The sequence below is a fragment of the Triticum urartu genome, chromosome 1A (genome assembly GCF_056163025.1).
Source record: "Triticum urartu cultivar PI428250 chromosome 1A, HENAU_Tu73, whole genome shotgun sequence".
Classification (NCBI taxonomy): Eukaryota; Viridiplantae; Streptophyta; class Magnoliopsida; order Poales; family Poaceae; genus Triticum; species Triticum urartu.
This window is the reverse complement of record NC_141873.1, coordinates 260,759,583-260,776,222: the sequence shown is the minus strand read 5'-3', so window position 1 is coordinate 260,776,222 and position 16,640 is coordinate 260,759,583. Positions and strand designations below refer to the sequence as shown.

The following is a 16,640-nucleotide window of genomic DNA, read 5'->3' as shown; positions in this document are numbered from 1 at the left end:
GAGAAGTCATCGTGCTAAGAACACGCAGGATCAATGGACTATGGCAACAACCATCGCCGATGAAGAGAGTTATAGATAGAAAAATAAAACATGTAAACACACAAACAAAATCAGATCCAACATAGATACAACTCAAAACACCCTCCGACAACGATAGACGCATCATGGGGATAGGAATCGGTCGTGGGAGACATTATTCCTACACTGATGTTGCAGGAGGAGAAAAGGTTGGATCTTTTCTTGTGGGCAAAGGATCCTTCGAGCCGGAGACATAAGATATTGCCGTAGGGAAAAAAGATATTTTATTCCATCAATTGATTAATCTTAAATATGTTTGACTAAAAACAAGATCAATACATGAAATGAGTGAGTTCATTCATATATTATCGTCTTGTATACATGTAGAAGAAACTTTTTTATGTAAGAAGAAAAATGTCACAAGCTAGTGTTTTCACTCGGCCATGAATAATCATTTTTTCACCGTATCAGGCTCCTGGGTGACTTTAAAAATTAACCAGCCACCCCCCCCCCCCCCCCCCCCTCTTTACCCCCCTGCCTCTGTGTACTCCCTGTAACACTTTATCAAACAATCTCTCTACATTGTACTCCCTCCGTTCCTAAATACAAGCTTACAAGCTTGTATTTAGGAACGGAGGGAGTAAATCGCAAAGCTGTCATTAAATTGTTTTGCTTGGTCAGAAACATACTCCCTCTGTTCACAAACATAAAATGTTTTGAATATTTCAATACGGACTAAAATGAATGAACAAAAACACTAAACGTGTCTATATACCTCCAATCAGAAATAAAAGTTAGAACATCTTATATTCATATTTGTGGAGGGGAATACTACTGTTTCTGCCAAAATAATTGTGAAGAGGCAAACAAAGCAAACCAAAATTAAAGGCCATCGAATGGAAGTTTACGGCAAGAAAGCTACCTGATTGTCCAAAAGAGGCTCAACCAGTAATAAGCAACAAGGAGAAGGACAGTGCATCACATTCAACTGGAGACAGAGAACCAAGTTTAAATACAAGAAAATGGACACAGATAACCACTCCAACACAGACTACCGTTAACTTCTTTTTAGGGTAAGACTACTGTTAACTAAATACATAGACTTGTTATAGTCGGACAAGGCTACTGTCACAAGCTCAGAAGCCGTCGCCACGCTCCTCAGAAACCGCGCCGCCTGTGGTGCGTAGTTTGTTCAAGCCGTCAAGGTTAAATGATTAAGCACATGAAATGCGAAGAAAATATGGGGTGAACATATCGTACTTGCGAGGGTGATGGCTATGTTTGCCTGGCGATCCGCCTCAGAGTTCCATTCCTTGCATTCAGAAAATGGACAGAGATCAGCAAAGCCAAACATATTGCTGTCTGAAGCAGACACACAAAATGCAGTACAGGAAGCATAAAACATACTCCCTCTGTCCCAAAATAAGTGTCTCAACTTTGTACTAACTTACTAAAGTTGAGACACTTATTTTCGGACGGAGGGAGTATTATCTTGCATTGTCAAGGCACTGTTATGCTGTAAATTGAATTTGCTCTTCCACATGGAAAGTATAAGAACAGGATGATGCATTGGTGTGGATGCAAAACCAAAGAGAAAATAATGTACTGGTTTTGGTTCATTCAGAAGTTTAGGAGGTGCCCACAATCCGCTGTATGTGACTATGAATCAAATAGGAGTAAACTAGTACTTGCATTTTACTTTATATTTCCCCGCAAAGAGTATCAGCAATTTCATCTTGACAGGTAATAGAAGAAAGAATGCCTCTCCAAGGCACCCTTTGTCACGCAACCCTTGCCTGCAAGTCTAACGCTAACAACACAATCTTTCTCAAACGCACAGTTACCAGTGCCAATAAGTGCCCATGACTTAACATCAAGTGCTAAGGTTCCTCTTTAGGAAGTGCGAAGAAAATAATGTGGCCTCACTATGCATGCCTGTATGTCAAATTACCAAACCAACAGCACGTTGGAATTATTAGGACACCAATATACCGAGAGGAATAGAATGTACAGTACCCGTCGCACATGGTGGACCTCAAATGAGATGAAGTTCTCTTGAAGTTTTCTCACTTCTTTGCACAGTTCCATCATGTTCTCTTTCTTTGCTTGCCACGTACCTTTCACCTGTTTAAGAGATATGAGAAGGCTGTCAAAAGAAAAAATATCTTTTCTAGTCTCCACATCATCTTTCTTTGCCCCATGATTTCGATAGAAATTTTTAACATCGTTTGTAAAATGACGTTTGTCCTGTTTATCCTCCTTTGCTCTAGTTTACACTTTCAATAGTTGTGCAGTGAAGTTCTCAAAGAAAATGCACGATGGTTACAAGAACAGTTCCAGGTTTTAAGGTGCTGATATGCACGTTGAAGGTTTCAGAGTAAACGAAGTGCTACAAAAATAAGAAAAATGCTACAGACATCCTGAGTGTTTCTGATTAATGTTTTCCTACATAGCATTAAATATGGGAATATTGATTCCTAGTTGCCTGTAGAATAATGCACAAGTAAAACTAAGATTTGTATGACTTTCGCTCTCTTTTTCCAGTTGTTCTCTTACTGTTTCAGTTAGCCGCATGACTTGTGATTTAGATTATAGCATGAAAATGCAGAGTTGCCAGACAACCATAAAATGTGGGCAACTTGATCACTGATAAAAAAGAAGCTCATAAGCATGTACCTGATAACAGACTAGTTGAGAGTCACCATATACTTTGATTCTCTTGAATCCAAGCCTGATAGCATATTTCAGTCCTAAGATAAGGCCCCGGTACTCAGCAACATTATTGGTAGCAACACCAAGACCCTCACGAAGTCGAGATATCTTCAAGGATATGTCAGGACATGAAGTCAAGGGATAGATCGACAGACCAAAACTGCAAAGGATAAACTCTGAAGTACATTAAATATTTACTGTACCACTCTCCCGTCTTCAGTCATAAGTACAGCTCCAGCACCTGATTTTCCTGGGTTTCCTTTTGAAGCACCATCAAAGTGAACCACACATACCATCTGATGACCAGAAAAGTGCAGAACTTGTATAAATTCAACATGAAAATATAGCATGCGCTGATGGCCAGCTGAGGCAAGTTACGTGCAAGAGAAGTAGGTAACCACACAACCATCAAAGTTCTATTGTTTCAATAGTTTGGCTGCAACAGTTATAAGGCTAGGTGCAAGTCTTTAGGTGCAGGAAATGAATATACTTGAAACACCTATTATGGGCAGATAGTCTTAATTGAATAGATTATACAATATTAATACACCCGCTTTGACTAAACAAAGTATAGCAGCCAAGAGATACAACAAATAAGCACACTTGAAAAATACCTCATAATTTAATGGCCTGATGTGAGCAGGTTATAAATATACAAGCTTTCAGTAAATGATCATGCAAAAATACATCTGGATAAAATTTTCCTTTTTAATCAGAACATGTTCATGAATGGAATTGAGTTAGTGCCAGAACAGGTTCGTAACTGAAGACCTATTTGGTTGATTTTGTGGCAAAATAAAAAAATAGTGATGCTAAGTCAGAATCTTGATTCAAGTCATACAACCCTACATTGTAAGACCTATTGATTGGACCAATCTAATCCTACGTAACACAAAAATTTGTAGGATCATTGACTGTATATGTCCTCTTTAGTGTAACATCTTACTTCTTATCAAATGATAATTTTGGCGAACCAAGCTGGTGGCTTTATTTATAAAGCGGGGCGAAAGCCTATTTCGAGAGATAATTTTGGCAAACCTTTTTTTTCTTCATATCCATTATAATATGTATAAATAATAAATGATCTTTAGCATCCACTACATTTTCGAAAATTTAAGTTGTAAGTATAATTTCTATAGTTGACTACAGATGTTTAAAGTGTTTATTTTGTAGAATCTGGTTTGATCCTGATTCTACACTGAGGCTATATTGCGCTATCCTGCCAATGAACATCTTATCTAATTCAGCATCGTGAGTCTAACAACACCAATTACAAATATTTACCATTGAAGCATATTAGATATTTCAAAATTGAAACTATGTAGGCTTAGCTTCTTTGATATTCGACCTACTAGACGGAACTTAAGTGCATAGATCACTTCCTACAGCATCTCAAACAGATTGGAAAACTTATAAGCAACCAGTCCAAACATGACCAAACATTACATATTGTTTTGAGACAGGTTGTGCATCAAAAGCTCCAGTGTGGTTAAGGTTATTTGGCAAGGAATAACTGGAGGACCTTGGTTTGGCTTCCTGCAATATAAGCCCATCATATAAAAAAAATATCAATACTTCCATATTAGACAAGTGCTTGCAATTATATTTGAAAAGGGGAAATATATGCTAGAAGCGCATAATTTGCGTGCTGCATATTCTTAGTCGTGACATGTTAGATACCTGCCCACTAAATGCATGTTCCTGGACTGAGTAACCTTGAGCTTGACCAGATCCAGCGACACTCTGTAATAACACAATATGACGTAATTGATGATATTATGAGTGGTTGGCTGCTTGCAATAGCAGAACTTACATAATTCAGATCCACAGGTTGTGTCCCAGGCTCATGTTTTATATCATTATGGATGCCAGGTTGATATCTTATATCACTGCCGAGGGTGGACAGATTTGGAGCTCGTTGGTTTGAACTAGTAGCAGTTACCTCCTATAAAGAAAAAAAAATATGATAATTCAATGCATCAAAGATGCCAGCTGTACTAGGTCAAAAACAAGAAAATAGCTCATCATACAAGCTTTGACCTCATACCTCATAGTAACTATTTTCAGATTATAACATGTCATCTGATTATGAAAAACAAATTCAAGTGCAATTTTTAGCAGTTTACCTGGAAAGTGCAGGGCACAAGGGCACCCAATAAATCTTCCCTAAGTTCAGATGCACTGATTGTATACGAAGCATTGATTAGTCCACGTGAAGAGAGGTATTCTGCCTTTTCTTTGCTCCAGCAATAACCCTTGTAGGCACTTGCAGCAGGACCAGATACCTTTCAAAAACAAAACCAAAATGTGAGAAGATAACGCCTTTGCTCGTAAGAATATAGGAATGGTGATAAGCTGGTGAATGGTTCATCTTCCATCCCACCTTGTTTTCGAGGTTCATGTACTATGATCATTTTATAGTTTTGCTATCTGCAGATTCCAAGTTATTTTCATAGTAAACATGAAGAACACACAAAATATATATAGTATTGGATAGTTGTAGCAGAAATACAGGCTGCTATTACACTATTCCCCAGCTTAAAACATAAATCCTGTGGTTAACTGTATATAACCAGACCAGTACAATATTTCATCAAAATAACAAGGAATTGAAAGCAATATTGTAGTGGTTCAACTGGAATTATGCGGAGTCATGAATACGCTATATTATGAAAAGGTATACATCTTATTAAATTTAGCTAATACAAGCAAACATTGGTAGCAACTGAGCATCATAATGAATTGGCATATAATTCTCAAATCAAACATATCAAATTTAGCTAATATATTTTGAGGTATTGCAAGATTGTTGTGATTAGCTAACCTTAAGAGGTTCAATGTATAGCAAACTCCACCTGCGGAACCAACCGTACAGTAACGTACTAACCTAGCTACAAATAATGATTTAATTGTTGTTCATAAGACTAGCAGTATGTATCTATCCAACCAATTAACTTCAAGTAAATATCAAGAAATATTGAAACCTCAGCCTGGTTAACCAGCATTAGAAAAATTGGAAGGAACAATGTTAGTAGTTCACTACTTCACTAAGGCATGGAACAGCAAACACTGATAGAAGCTACAAAAGGAGCTGTGCTGACATGTTCATCTCCCTTCCACTAAGTATGGAACATGCCAAGGCCAGAAGGCAAAAGAAACAAGGTTTAGTAAAACTTCGTACATATGCAACCATGGTGATTTTAGGATACAGACTTGACTGAGGGAGCAAGGACAAGTGGAACATTTGCTAAAACAACTTCATGTTGAGAGTAGTCATAGTAGGGTTGATACATTATGACATAATTCTGACTTCTGATAATGGCATAATAAGAATCTTATACATCAGCATAGAGGTAAAGTGCAAGCAAGTTAACTGAAAATTCTTCATATAGCATCACATACCGAAGAGCAAATTTGCGCCTGGCAATCATTTAAAGTTTTATAAACAGCAACCATGTCCCCTTTCTTGACAACATAATAGTCACTGCCTTCTTCCATAGGACTGCCAAAAGAAGAAGAATAAATCAAGCAATCCTCCAAGGCACAAAATGTTATCGTGTAGAAATCTAATTATAAGATACATTACACAAGCAAAACTGTTTTCCAGTTGTTGGTTACCATACTCAATCTATGCCATATAAAGGCATTTATAGCTCTATATCCCAAAATGTGAACAATGTATAGCCTATGTCTCAAAATTCTGAAAAACGAATGGCGCTTTCTAGTTTCTACATAAAACTACAAAAAAGCACCTAAAATAACCAAATTATGCAAGATTAACTCAAATTCCCAAGGAAACAACGAATGGATTGCAGAATCGCTAATGGAGAAGGTGCCCTAACTTCCACCAGACTATGGCGATGCTACTCCATGGCTCTGTATATTCCAGGGGGCGACTTCACACGGGGCATGTGGTGTGGGTTCAGTCGAAGCCCCCAAATCTTACTGGAAAATAGGGCGGATGCAGCAACAGCAGCTTGCGTAAACCCTATTTGACGGGGCTCAACAGCGATCCATCTTTACTAAGAAAGATCCGGGTGGATCGATTGTTTACAGCAGAGAGAAGACCAGAGCAAAACGAACAGCAATGCAGTTGCAGAGTCTAGGGCTCCCTTACCAGCCCGGTGGTCGGGCTTCGAGGTGGCAGCCGCGTTTCCGTGGGAAGGGAAGAGGTTTGGGACGGGAGAACAGGGGAGACGGCCGACGGAGGTGAAGAGGGGACCGGAAAGGCAAGAACAAACAAGACCCCAGTCTCAAACCAATCGCCAAAAAACAAACGGAAATGATAATAAGTTTTTCTCTCTTTTCTATGAATTTTTTTTATCAACAAACACCAGAAATAATAAAATTACGTTCAGATCCGTAGACCATCTAGCAGCGACACAAACACTGAAGAGAGCTGAAGGCCTGTCACCGTCATCGTCCCTCCCTTGTCGGAGTCGAACAAAACTTATTGCAGTAGACAGTCTGAAAGTCGTCGTGTTAAGACTCCATAGGACCAGCGCAGCAGAACAACAACCGTTGCTGATAAAGAGAAGTATAGATCGAAAGAATCCTACCTGAAGACACACACATAGGCGAATAAAGACTAGATCCGAACAGATCCACCAAAGACAATTACGATCAAATCTTAAGAGATCCGCCGAAGACATGCCTCTACACGCCCTCTGATGGTGTCCTGAATTAGGGGTCATTCACCATATCGGTTCCGGCTAGGTGGGCCAGGCCGAGAACCCATGACGGTTCATCAAGGGGCCATTTCGTGTTGTCCATGATGATTTATGAAGAGCCATGACGTACAAGACAAGATAAGGATTCCTAACTTGTGGAGGACTCCTTTTTATCCATGTAGGCGACTGAAACTTCTGTTATCCAAGACCTTTAGTATATTATACAAACTGAGGTTAGACAAGTCGATAGATCATTATAATCTCAACACATTTTAGAGATGAGAATTTTACACGACAAATCTCATGGTAAACACATGTACTCAACATTATACCTTAATCAATAAACATAAGCAAGATGTAGGGTACTATCTCCTCGAGAGAGCCCAAACCTAGGTAAAACCTACCGCCCACTGTTACCATCGTGTCAAGGCTACTAGCTTGGAACCCCTATCCGAGATCTGCTGGATTTGACTCCACCACCCTCCGACAATAGTAGACACTGAAGGAAATATGCCCTAAAGGCAATAATAAAGTTATTATTTATTTCCTTAATTCATGATAAATGTTTATTATTCATGCTAGAATTGTATTAACCGGAAACATAATACTTGTGTGGATATATAGACAAACAGAATGTCACTAGTATGCCTCTACTTGACTAGCTCGTTGATCAAAGATGGTTATGTTTCCTAGCCATTGACATGAGTTGTCATTTGATTAACGGGATCACATTATTAGGATAATGATGTGATTGACTTGACCCATTCCGTTAGCTTAGCACTCGATTGTTTAGTATTCTGCTATTACTTTCTTCATGACTTATACATATTCCTATGACAATGAACACTTTGTGTGCTACCAAACGTCACAACATAACTGGGTGATTATAAAGGTGCTCTACAGGTGTCTCCAAAGGTACTTGTTGGGTTGGCGTATTTTGAGATTAGGATTTATTACTCCGATTGTCGGAGAGGTATCTCTGGGCCCACTCGGTAATGCACATCACTATAAGCCTTGCAAGCATTGCAACTAATGAGTTAGTTGCGGGATGATGTATTACAGAACGAGTAAAGAGACTTGCCGGTAACGAGATTGAACTATGTATTAAGATACCGACGATCGAATCTCGAGCAAGTAACATACCGATGACAAAGGGAACAACGTATGTTGTTATGCGGTCTGACCGATAAAGATCTTCGTAGAATATGTAGGAGCCAATGTGGGCATCCAGGTCCCGCTATTGGTTATTGACCAGAGAGGTGTCTCGGTCATGTCTACATAGTTCTCGAACCCGTAGGGTCCGCACTCTTAACGTTCGTTGACGATATAGTACTATGAGTTATGTATTTTGGTGACCGAATGTTGTTCGGAGTTCTGGATAAGATCACGGACATGACGAGGAACTTCGGAATGGTCCGGAGATAAAGATTGATATATGGGATAATAGTATTTGTGATGTGGCCACTAGAGGCTTTTTGGCTACGACGCAGAGTCGAGGAAACAAAATGTTGTTTGCGTAGGAGAAGAATGATGAAAAAGGAATACTGGGAGTTGCACCGTATGCTAAATTCGATGATATAAATTTGTCTGGCACATTTTCTTAAGTTAGTAGAGTCAGAGGAGATGAAACCGAATTTTCGTACGCCAAGCTGGATAATGATTAGTGCAATTCTAGTTCAAGTATCGTGACATCCCAAGTCAATTAGGAAACAAAGTGCACATGTGGTATGGATATTTCCTACGTAGAGTCATAGTACTAGTTACGTTTACTAGTTCGTTTTTTTAATCTTAGGTGATCAGGTGGCCAGATATTTAATTAGGTAAATCTTGTTTAGTTTAAGTAGGAGAGAGAGAGTCAGTATCCAATTGTTTTTATGTTTCCTAGTCGGTTCCATGGAACGACCACGCCTATAAAACGGGCTGGCTTCGGCTGGTGTACGGGAGTTTTTATGAGAGATTGATTATTTTATCAAAAGTTACAAGAGAAAAGTCTCAGGTTGGGGACGCCAATATTATGAGTTTCTGCGATCCTTGATCGGGGATTTGTTGTTGCTGTGCTGTCGTGATTAACTTTGGGTTAATTTCGATGCAAGTCTATTCCTTTGGTTTCTTGCTATTTCCTTGATCCAAAGGCCTATTCTTTCTCTACGTCTGCTATCTATTTTCTGTGACCGTCGCTGCCTCTGTTTGTTGTTGTTTTGCAAGTATCGTGAAGGATTGGACCGACCAGTGACTCGTCGCCTAGTCGAGTCTTATCAAGTGGTATCAGAGCTAAGGTTGTTCACGGTACTTTGTTGATCAAGATGTCAACCTCAGTCAACAAGGCTGATGAGGTTGTTGCTGATTCTGAGGAAATAGTACGCCCAGTGTATGCGGATGATATTCCGCAAAATATTTGGGATGGTTTTGACCACACATGCAACTACATCAAGCAATGTCATGATGCGCTCGGCAAAAAGATAGATGTCCTGATCACTCGGTTCGATGGTTTGGCAGACATCATCAATATGCCGGCAACTAATTCTGCACCACCACAGATTGCTCCGGCTGCTCCACTGCATTATGCACCACCAGCTCGCGACGAACATGCCGGCGTGCATGATCGCCGTTTGGCGGCACACCCTCATGCTGGAGATGATGGTTTCGATGATGGCGTTGACCAGGCGGGGTACGCGCCACGACCACGACACTATGAGCCTCATCCCGAAACATCCTTTCGTGGTGGAGTGCATGACCGAGTTGGTCAAGATGTGCGTGTGCCTTTGGATGATGGAATTGGGCGCATAAAAATTTCAATCCCTTCATTCTCCGGCAAGTGCGAACCAGAAGGCTATTTGGAGTGGGAGATGCGTGTTAATCAAATTTTTGATGCCCATCATTATAGCGAGGAGAAGAAAGTTCAACTTGTTGGAATTGAGTTCACCGGTTATGCGCTAATTTGGTGGAATCAAATTTGTCGTTCAAGACATCGCCCGATGACTTGGCGAGGTATGAAAGAATTCATGAGGCGACGTTTTGTTCCCGAGCACTATAAAAGAGATATGTACAACAAGTTGCAGCGGCTCTCTCAAGGTAATATGAGTGTTGATGAGTATTACAAGGAGATGAAATTTCTTATGATACGTATAGGGACAACGGAGGATCCGGAGGCGACCATGGCACGTTTCTTTAATGGGCTAAATATTGAGGTGCAGGATCGTGTTGAGATGGTGGTCTACTATAACATACAAGATCTTGTGCACCAAGCTGTGCGTGCGGAACAACAGATTAAGCGACGCCAAGTCAACACAGTTCCCAATACCACTTTGAACACATGGCGACGCTCACAGTATAAGAGTGAGGATGTCGGTCCTAGCTCCAGGGCGACATCATCAAATCGCTCTCATGGTTCCATGCAAAATGATGCTTCAAAATCAGGACTGTCGATGGTTGATTCTAGTTCACAGTCGACCGGACGCACTAGTGACATAGAGTGTTTCAAGTGTGGAGGAAGGGGGCATATGAAGTGTGAATGTCCTAATGAGAAAAGAGTGTTGCTCACGAGAGATGGCTATGCATCCGCTAGTGATGAAGAGGCAGTTTCTGACACTTCTAATGAAAAATCTAAGGATACTGAAAATATGGTTGCGAGTTTTGAAGCTGCTGAGTCATATCCTTCACTAATGGTGCAACGAGTGCAGGAGGATCGCATTCAGGATAAGGGGCAACGTTGGAATATTTTTCAGTCTGAGTGAAAAATTAACAATACCAATTGCAAGTTGATTATTGACGGTGGAAGCTACACAAATGTTGTCAGCAAGGGATTGGTGGATGCTTTAGGATTACGTATGTGGAAACACCCACAACCCCATCGTGTCGAGTGGATGCATCACACCGGAAAGTTGAAGGTTACCCACAAGGTGCGCATTTTTTTTTCTGTTGGCGATTATACTGATATGGTTATATGCGACATTTTTCCAATGGATGCATGTCAGTTACTGTTGGGCAGGACATGGCAATATGATAGTGGTGCCACACATGACGGGAGGTCTAATACCTATTCATTCTGGAATAACGGGAAGCAACATGTGTTGCAACCAATGTTTGCCAATGCTATCAAGGTGGATGCTATTATTTCAGTTCCAAACAAAATTCTCAGACCTATCACGAAACCGAGGACGGCTTCGTTTCAAGAGGGAGGGGATGATGTGGCCACTAGAGGCTTTTTGGCTACGATGCAGAGTCGAGGAAACAAAGTGTTGTTTGCGCAGGAGAAGAATGATGAAAAAGGAATACTAGGAGTTGCACCGTATGCTAAATTCGATGATATAAATTTGTCTGGCACATTTTCTGTTAAGTTAGTAGAGCCAGAGGAGGTGAAACCGAATTTTCGTACGCCAAGCTGGATAATGATTGGTGCAATTCCAATCCAAGTATCGTGACATCCCAAGTCAATTAGGAAACAAAGTGCACATGTGGTATGGATATTTCCTACGTAGAGTCATAGTACTAGTTACGTTTACTAGTTCGTTTTTTTAATCTTAGGTGATCAAGTGGCTAGATATTTAATTAGGTAAATCTTGTTTAGTTTAAGTAGGAGAGAGAGAGTCGGTATCCAATCGTTTTACGTTTCCTAGTCAGTTCCATGGAACGACCATGCCTATAAAACGGGCTGGCTTCGGCTGGTGTACGGGAGTTTTTATGAGAGATTGATTATTTTATCAAAAGTTATAAGAGAAAAGTCCCAGGTTGGGGACGCCAATATTATGAGTTTCTGTGATCCTTGATCGGGGATTTGTTGCTGCTGCGCTGTCGTGATTAACTTTGGGTTAATTTCGGTGCAAGTCTATTCCTTTGGTTTCTTGCTATTTCCTTGATCCAAAGGCCTATTCTTCCTCTACGTCTGCTATCTATTTTCTGTGACCGTCGCTGCCTCTGTTTGTTGTTGTTTTGCAAGTACCGTGAAGGATTGGACCGACCAGTGACTCGTCATCTAGTCGAGTCTTATCAGTTTGGACTCCAGAAGGGTTCCGGAATTCACCAGAAGGGGTTCCGGATGTTTCCCGAAATGTTTGGGTACGAGAACACTTTATTTGGGCCAAAGGGGAAAGCCCACAAGGTTTTTGTAAAGCACAAAAGAAAGTTTTGCGGAGTCCGGGGGCCCCTGGCGTCTGGGTACAGACGCCGGGAACCCTGGCGTCTGGCCCTGGAGTCCGAGAAGGACTCTTGCCTTTCGGGTGAAACCGACTATGTGGAGGCTTTTACTCCAAGTTTCGACCCCCAAGGCTCAACATATAAATAGAGGGGCAGGGCTAGCACCCAAGACACATCAAGAAACACCAAGCCATGTGCCGGCAACCCCGTCCCCTCTAGTTTATCCTCTGTCATAGTTTTCGTAGTGCTTAGGCGAAGCCCTACAGAGATTGTTCTTCACCAACACTGTCACACCACGCCGTTGTGCTGCCGGAACTCATCTACTACTTCACCCCTCTTGCTGGATCGAGAAGGCGAGGACGTCACCGAGCCAAACGTGTACAGAACTCGGAGGTGCCGTGCTTTCGGTACTTGGATCGATCGGATCGTGAAGACGTACGACTACATCAACCGTGTTGATATAACGCTTCCGCGAACGGTCTACGAGGGTACGTAGACAACACTCTCCCCTCTCGTTGCTATGCATCACCATGATCCTGCGTGTGCGTAGGATTTTTTTTTAAATTACTACATTCCCCAACAGTGGTATCAGAGCCAGGTTTTATGTGTTGATGTAATATGCACGAGTAGAACACAAGTGAGTTGTGGGCGATATAAGTCATACTGCCTACCAGCATGTTATACTTTGGTTCGGCGGTATTGTTGGATGAAGCGGCCCGGACCGACATTACGTGTACACTTACGCGAGACTGGTTCTACCGACGTGCTTTGCACACAGGTGGCTGGCGGGTGTCAGTTTCTCCAACTTTAGTTGAACTGAGTGTGGCAACACCCGGTCCTTGAGAAGGTTAAAACAACACTAACTTTACGAACTATCATTGTGATTTTGATGCGTAGGTAAGAACGGTTCTTGCTCAGCCCGTAGCAGCCATGTAAAACTTGCAACAACAAAGTAGAGGACGTCTAACTTGTTTTTGCAGGGCATGTTGTGATGTGATATGGTCAAGGCATGATGCTAAATTTTATTGTATGAGAAGATCATGTTTTGTAACCGAGTTATCGGCAACTGGCAGAAGCCATATGGTTGTCTCTTTATTGCATAAGATGCAAGCGCCAAATAATTGCTTTACTTTTTCGCTATGCGATAGCAATAGTTGCAAGAGCAATAGTTGGCGAGACGACCATGTGATGACACATTGATATAGATTAAGATGATGGAGATCATGGTGTCATTCCAGTAACGATGGAAATCATGACGATACTTTGGAGATGGAGATCAAAGGCACAAGATGATGATGGCCATATCATGTCACATATTTTGATTGCATGTGATGTTTATCTTTTATACATCTTATTTTGCTTAGTTCGACGGTAGCTTTATAAGATGATCTCTCACTAATTATCAAGGTACAAGTGTTCTCCCCGAGTATGCACTGTCGCGAAAGTTCTTCGTGCTGAGACACCGCGTGATGATCAGGTGTGATAGGCTCTACGTTCAAATACAACGGGTGCAAAACAGTTGCACATGCGGAATACTCAGGTTAAACTTGACGAGCCTAGCATATAACAGATATGGCCTTGGAACACTGAGACCGAAAGGTCGAGCGTGAATCATATAGTAGATATGATCAACATAGTGATGTTCACCATTGAAACTTGATGTAGGGTAGGAACCCTAGGGGCCGATCTTTCACGAAAGGAGCAGATCCCGCGAAGAACACGAAGAAAACGGGGAAGAACGGAGAGAAATCACAAGGGGAAACACTCAAGAACAAGTCCAATCACACATCCACTAGACAATCAAACACACAAGATCCACAAGGTACATGAACAACAAAGGGGAAGATACAAGGTAATGTTCATCTCCATGAGGAGGTCTTGAAGGGGGCCACCCAAGAGGGGGTCTTGAATCCAAGGGGATCTTCTCCGAAGAGGGGCCGCGGTCTCTCTCGTGGAGTAGATCCGTAATGGATGAGAAAAGCTCTATCTCTAAATGAGCTACTACTTTGTTAACCCTAGAAAGGAGGTGGGGGTGGTCTATATATAGTCTAAGCCACGAAGGGGTAAGTGGGAGAGAGATACAAGGCCAAAGGCCCGACTGCGCATAAGCAGGGCGGTAGTACCGGTCCCTCGGGCGGTAGTACCGGACTTGTGTCGCTCGATCACAGGAGTTTGTCGGGTTGAGTGGAAGTAGAGAGGAAGTTGGCCGGTAGTACGGCTTGTGGGCCTTCAGCGGTAGTACCGCTTGATGTGGGCGGTAGTACTGCTCGTCCTGGACTGGGCGGATCCTCTTCTTCCTTCTCTTCCATGCTTCTCTCGCGGTGTATGTGAAGTAGATGTCGCACATGTTGCTTGCCGAACGGACTCTTGACATGGTGATGTCCATAGGATGCTCCGCATCATCCCCTCCCCCTTGGGAAAGATCCGACCTCGGATCGAAAACCAAATCACCATGGGAAATAGATGGCTTCGCCGTGTAGAAGCGGACGTTCACCAAGTAGTCATCATCTTCAAGCTTGGAGTGGGCACTCTCCAATGTCGCACCGTCTAGTGATTCCTTCAAAATGAGCAAGGACAAAAAACACTTGGAAAAATAAATGTGGTTAGCGTTAGTGCAAAACCAAGCATTCAAGAGGTGATTCACCAAACAAGTATCGTCATCATGCAAAGCATATGGTGCGACAAAGGATTGTGACGTGGCATGTAAGCATATCAATCTAGAACAAGCAAAGAAATCATGGGGACAAGCATGTGAATGTGAGGTAGTGATGCAAATATGTGTGACAAGAGAAGAAGCATCTACCTCAAGTTCATAGTAAGCATTCACAAATTGCTCAATGAAAGGTCTATGGTAGGCATAGGAATCATTCACAACACCAAATAAAATGAAGTGTCTAAACATATGGGTCAAGTGCAAGACAATCCAAGCATAATGTGCATGGGGTGTAGTGAATATAGTGTGGCACTCAACACAATAGAAAGAGCAATTGTGCATCATGTGTGAGGCAATCAAGGAAAGCATGTAGCAATCAATGGGACATGGCATATGTGAAGAAACAACATTGTTGCAACCAAACATGTGATAGGAGCAAGTAATCCAAGAATTGGATGCAACACACAAGGCATATATATCATGATGCATGGAATGGTGAAAGTGACAAGTCGAAGCAAGATCTATAACATGTGTGCAATAAAGTGATCCAGGATGAACAATAAGTCTCATGGTGCAAGCAACACAAGTAGTATGATCCTCAATATCCATGCGCATGGTTTGGGGGTTCTTAAAAGAGAAGGATATCACCTTGAAAGGATGTCCTTGTGCGTCCTTCACAATGCCGAAGTACAAGCAAGTGCTATGTAGAATCATCGTGGTAGAAGGTGGTTCGCTCTCAAGAGCTCGGATTGTCAACTCACGTGACGTGGAAGTTGACACAAGGTCCAAGTATCCTACACATGCACACAACAAAACAAAGAACGTATGCACATGGTAGATAAACACATCATCCATCATGATGGTTCTCTTCTCTTGCACATAACCATTAGAAGCACAAGTGCATGAACAATATGATGCAACAATGGCAATATTCATGGCACGAGGTATATGGTGCAAAGAATGAAGACAAGCATGCTTCACAAAAAAATGTCAAAATCTCCAAATATATGCGAGAATGCTATGGGGGCAATCTCATTAGCAAGACTAAAATCATTGTTGCGCTCAATACATGGAAAATCATCTAGCATGAGGGAGGCAACATATGGAGATATATGACGGCAAGCAATAACAATCATGTGCAAAGCATGTAGATGGTTGTCATCAACCGCATGAAATGAGAAAGTATGAATCATCGGTGATGCAACAAGGCAAGCAATCATAGGAATCAAGCCGTGCAAGCTAGTAGTGCGAAGATGCAACATACTAGATGAACTCATGGCAATCATGTCATGTGAGCAAATAATAGTCATAGGCAATGTACATGACACATCCCAAGCACGAACACAAAGCAAGATGAAAGTATCATCATAGGCATGGGGTACAAAGCAACCATGGCAATAACTAGCAATATCTCCACCAAGCTTGCAAATACACATACAAGTATGAGAATCAAT

At 41.6% G+C, this 16,640-nt stretch overlaps 1 protein-coding gene across 1 annotated transcript; it reads right to left on the bottom strand.

Moving 5' to 3' along the window:
- Positions 1 to 915: 915 nt before the first annotated feature.
- LOC125508365 (uncharacterized) lies at positions 916 to 7,005 on the bottom strand. Its single transcript, XM_048673063.2, has 11 exons — positions 6,848 to 7,005; positions 6,133 to 6,232; positions 4,857 to 5,015; positions 4,544 to 4,675; positions 4,411 to 4,473; positions 4,177 to 4,266; positions 2,934 to 3,026; positions 2,695 to 2,838; positions 2,035 to 2,142; positions 1,279 to 1,330; positions 916 to 1,192 (listed from the first exon to the last, which is right to left on the bottom strand). The coding sequence occupies exons 2-11, from the start codon at positions 6,226 to 6,228 to the stop codon at positions 1,155 to 1,157; spliced, it is 975 nt and encodes a 324-aa protein (XP_048529020.1). The 5' UTR covers positions 6,229 to 6,232; positions 6,848 to 7,005; the 3' UTR covers positions 916 to 1,154.
- Between the last annotated feature and the right edge of the window lie 9,635 nt (positions 7,006 to 16,640).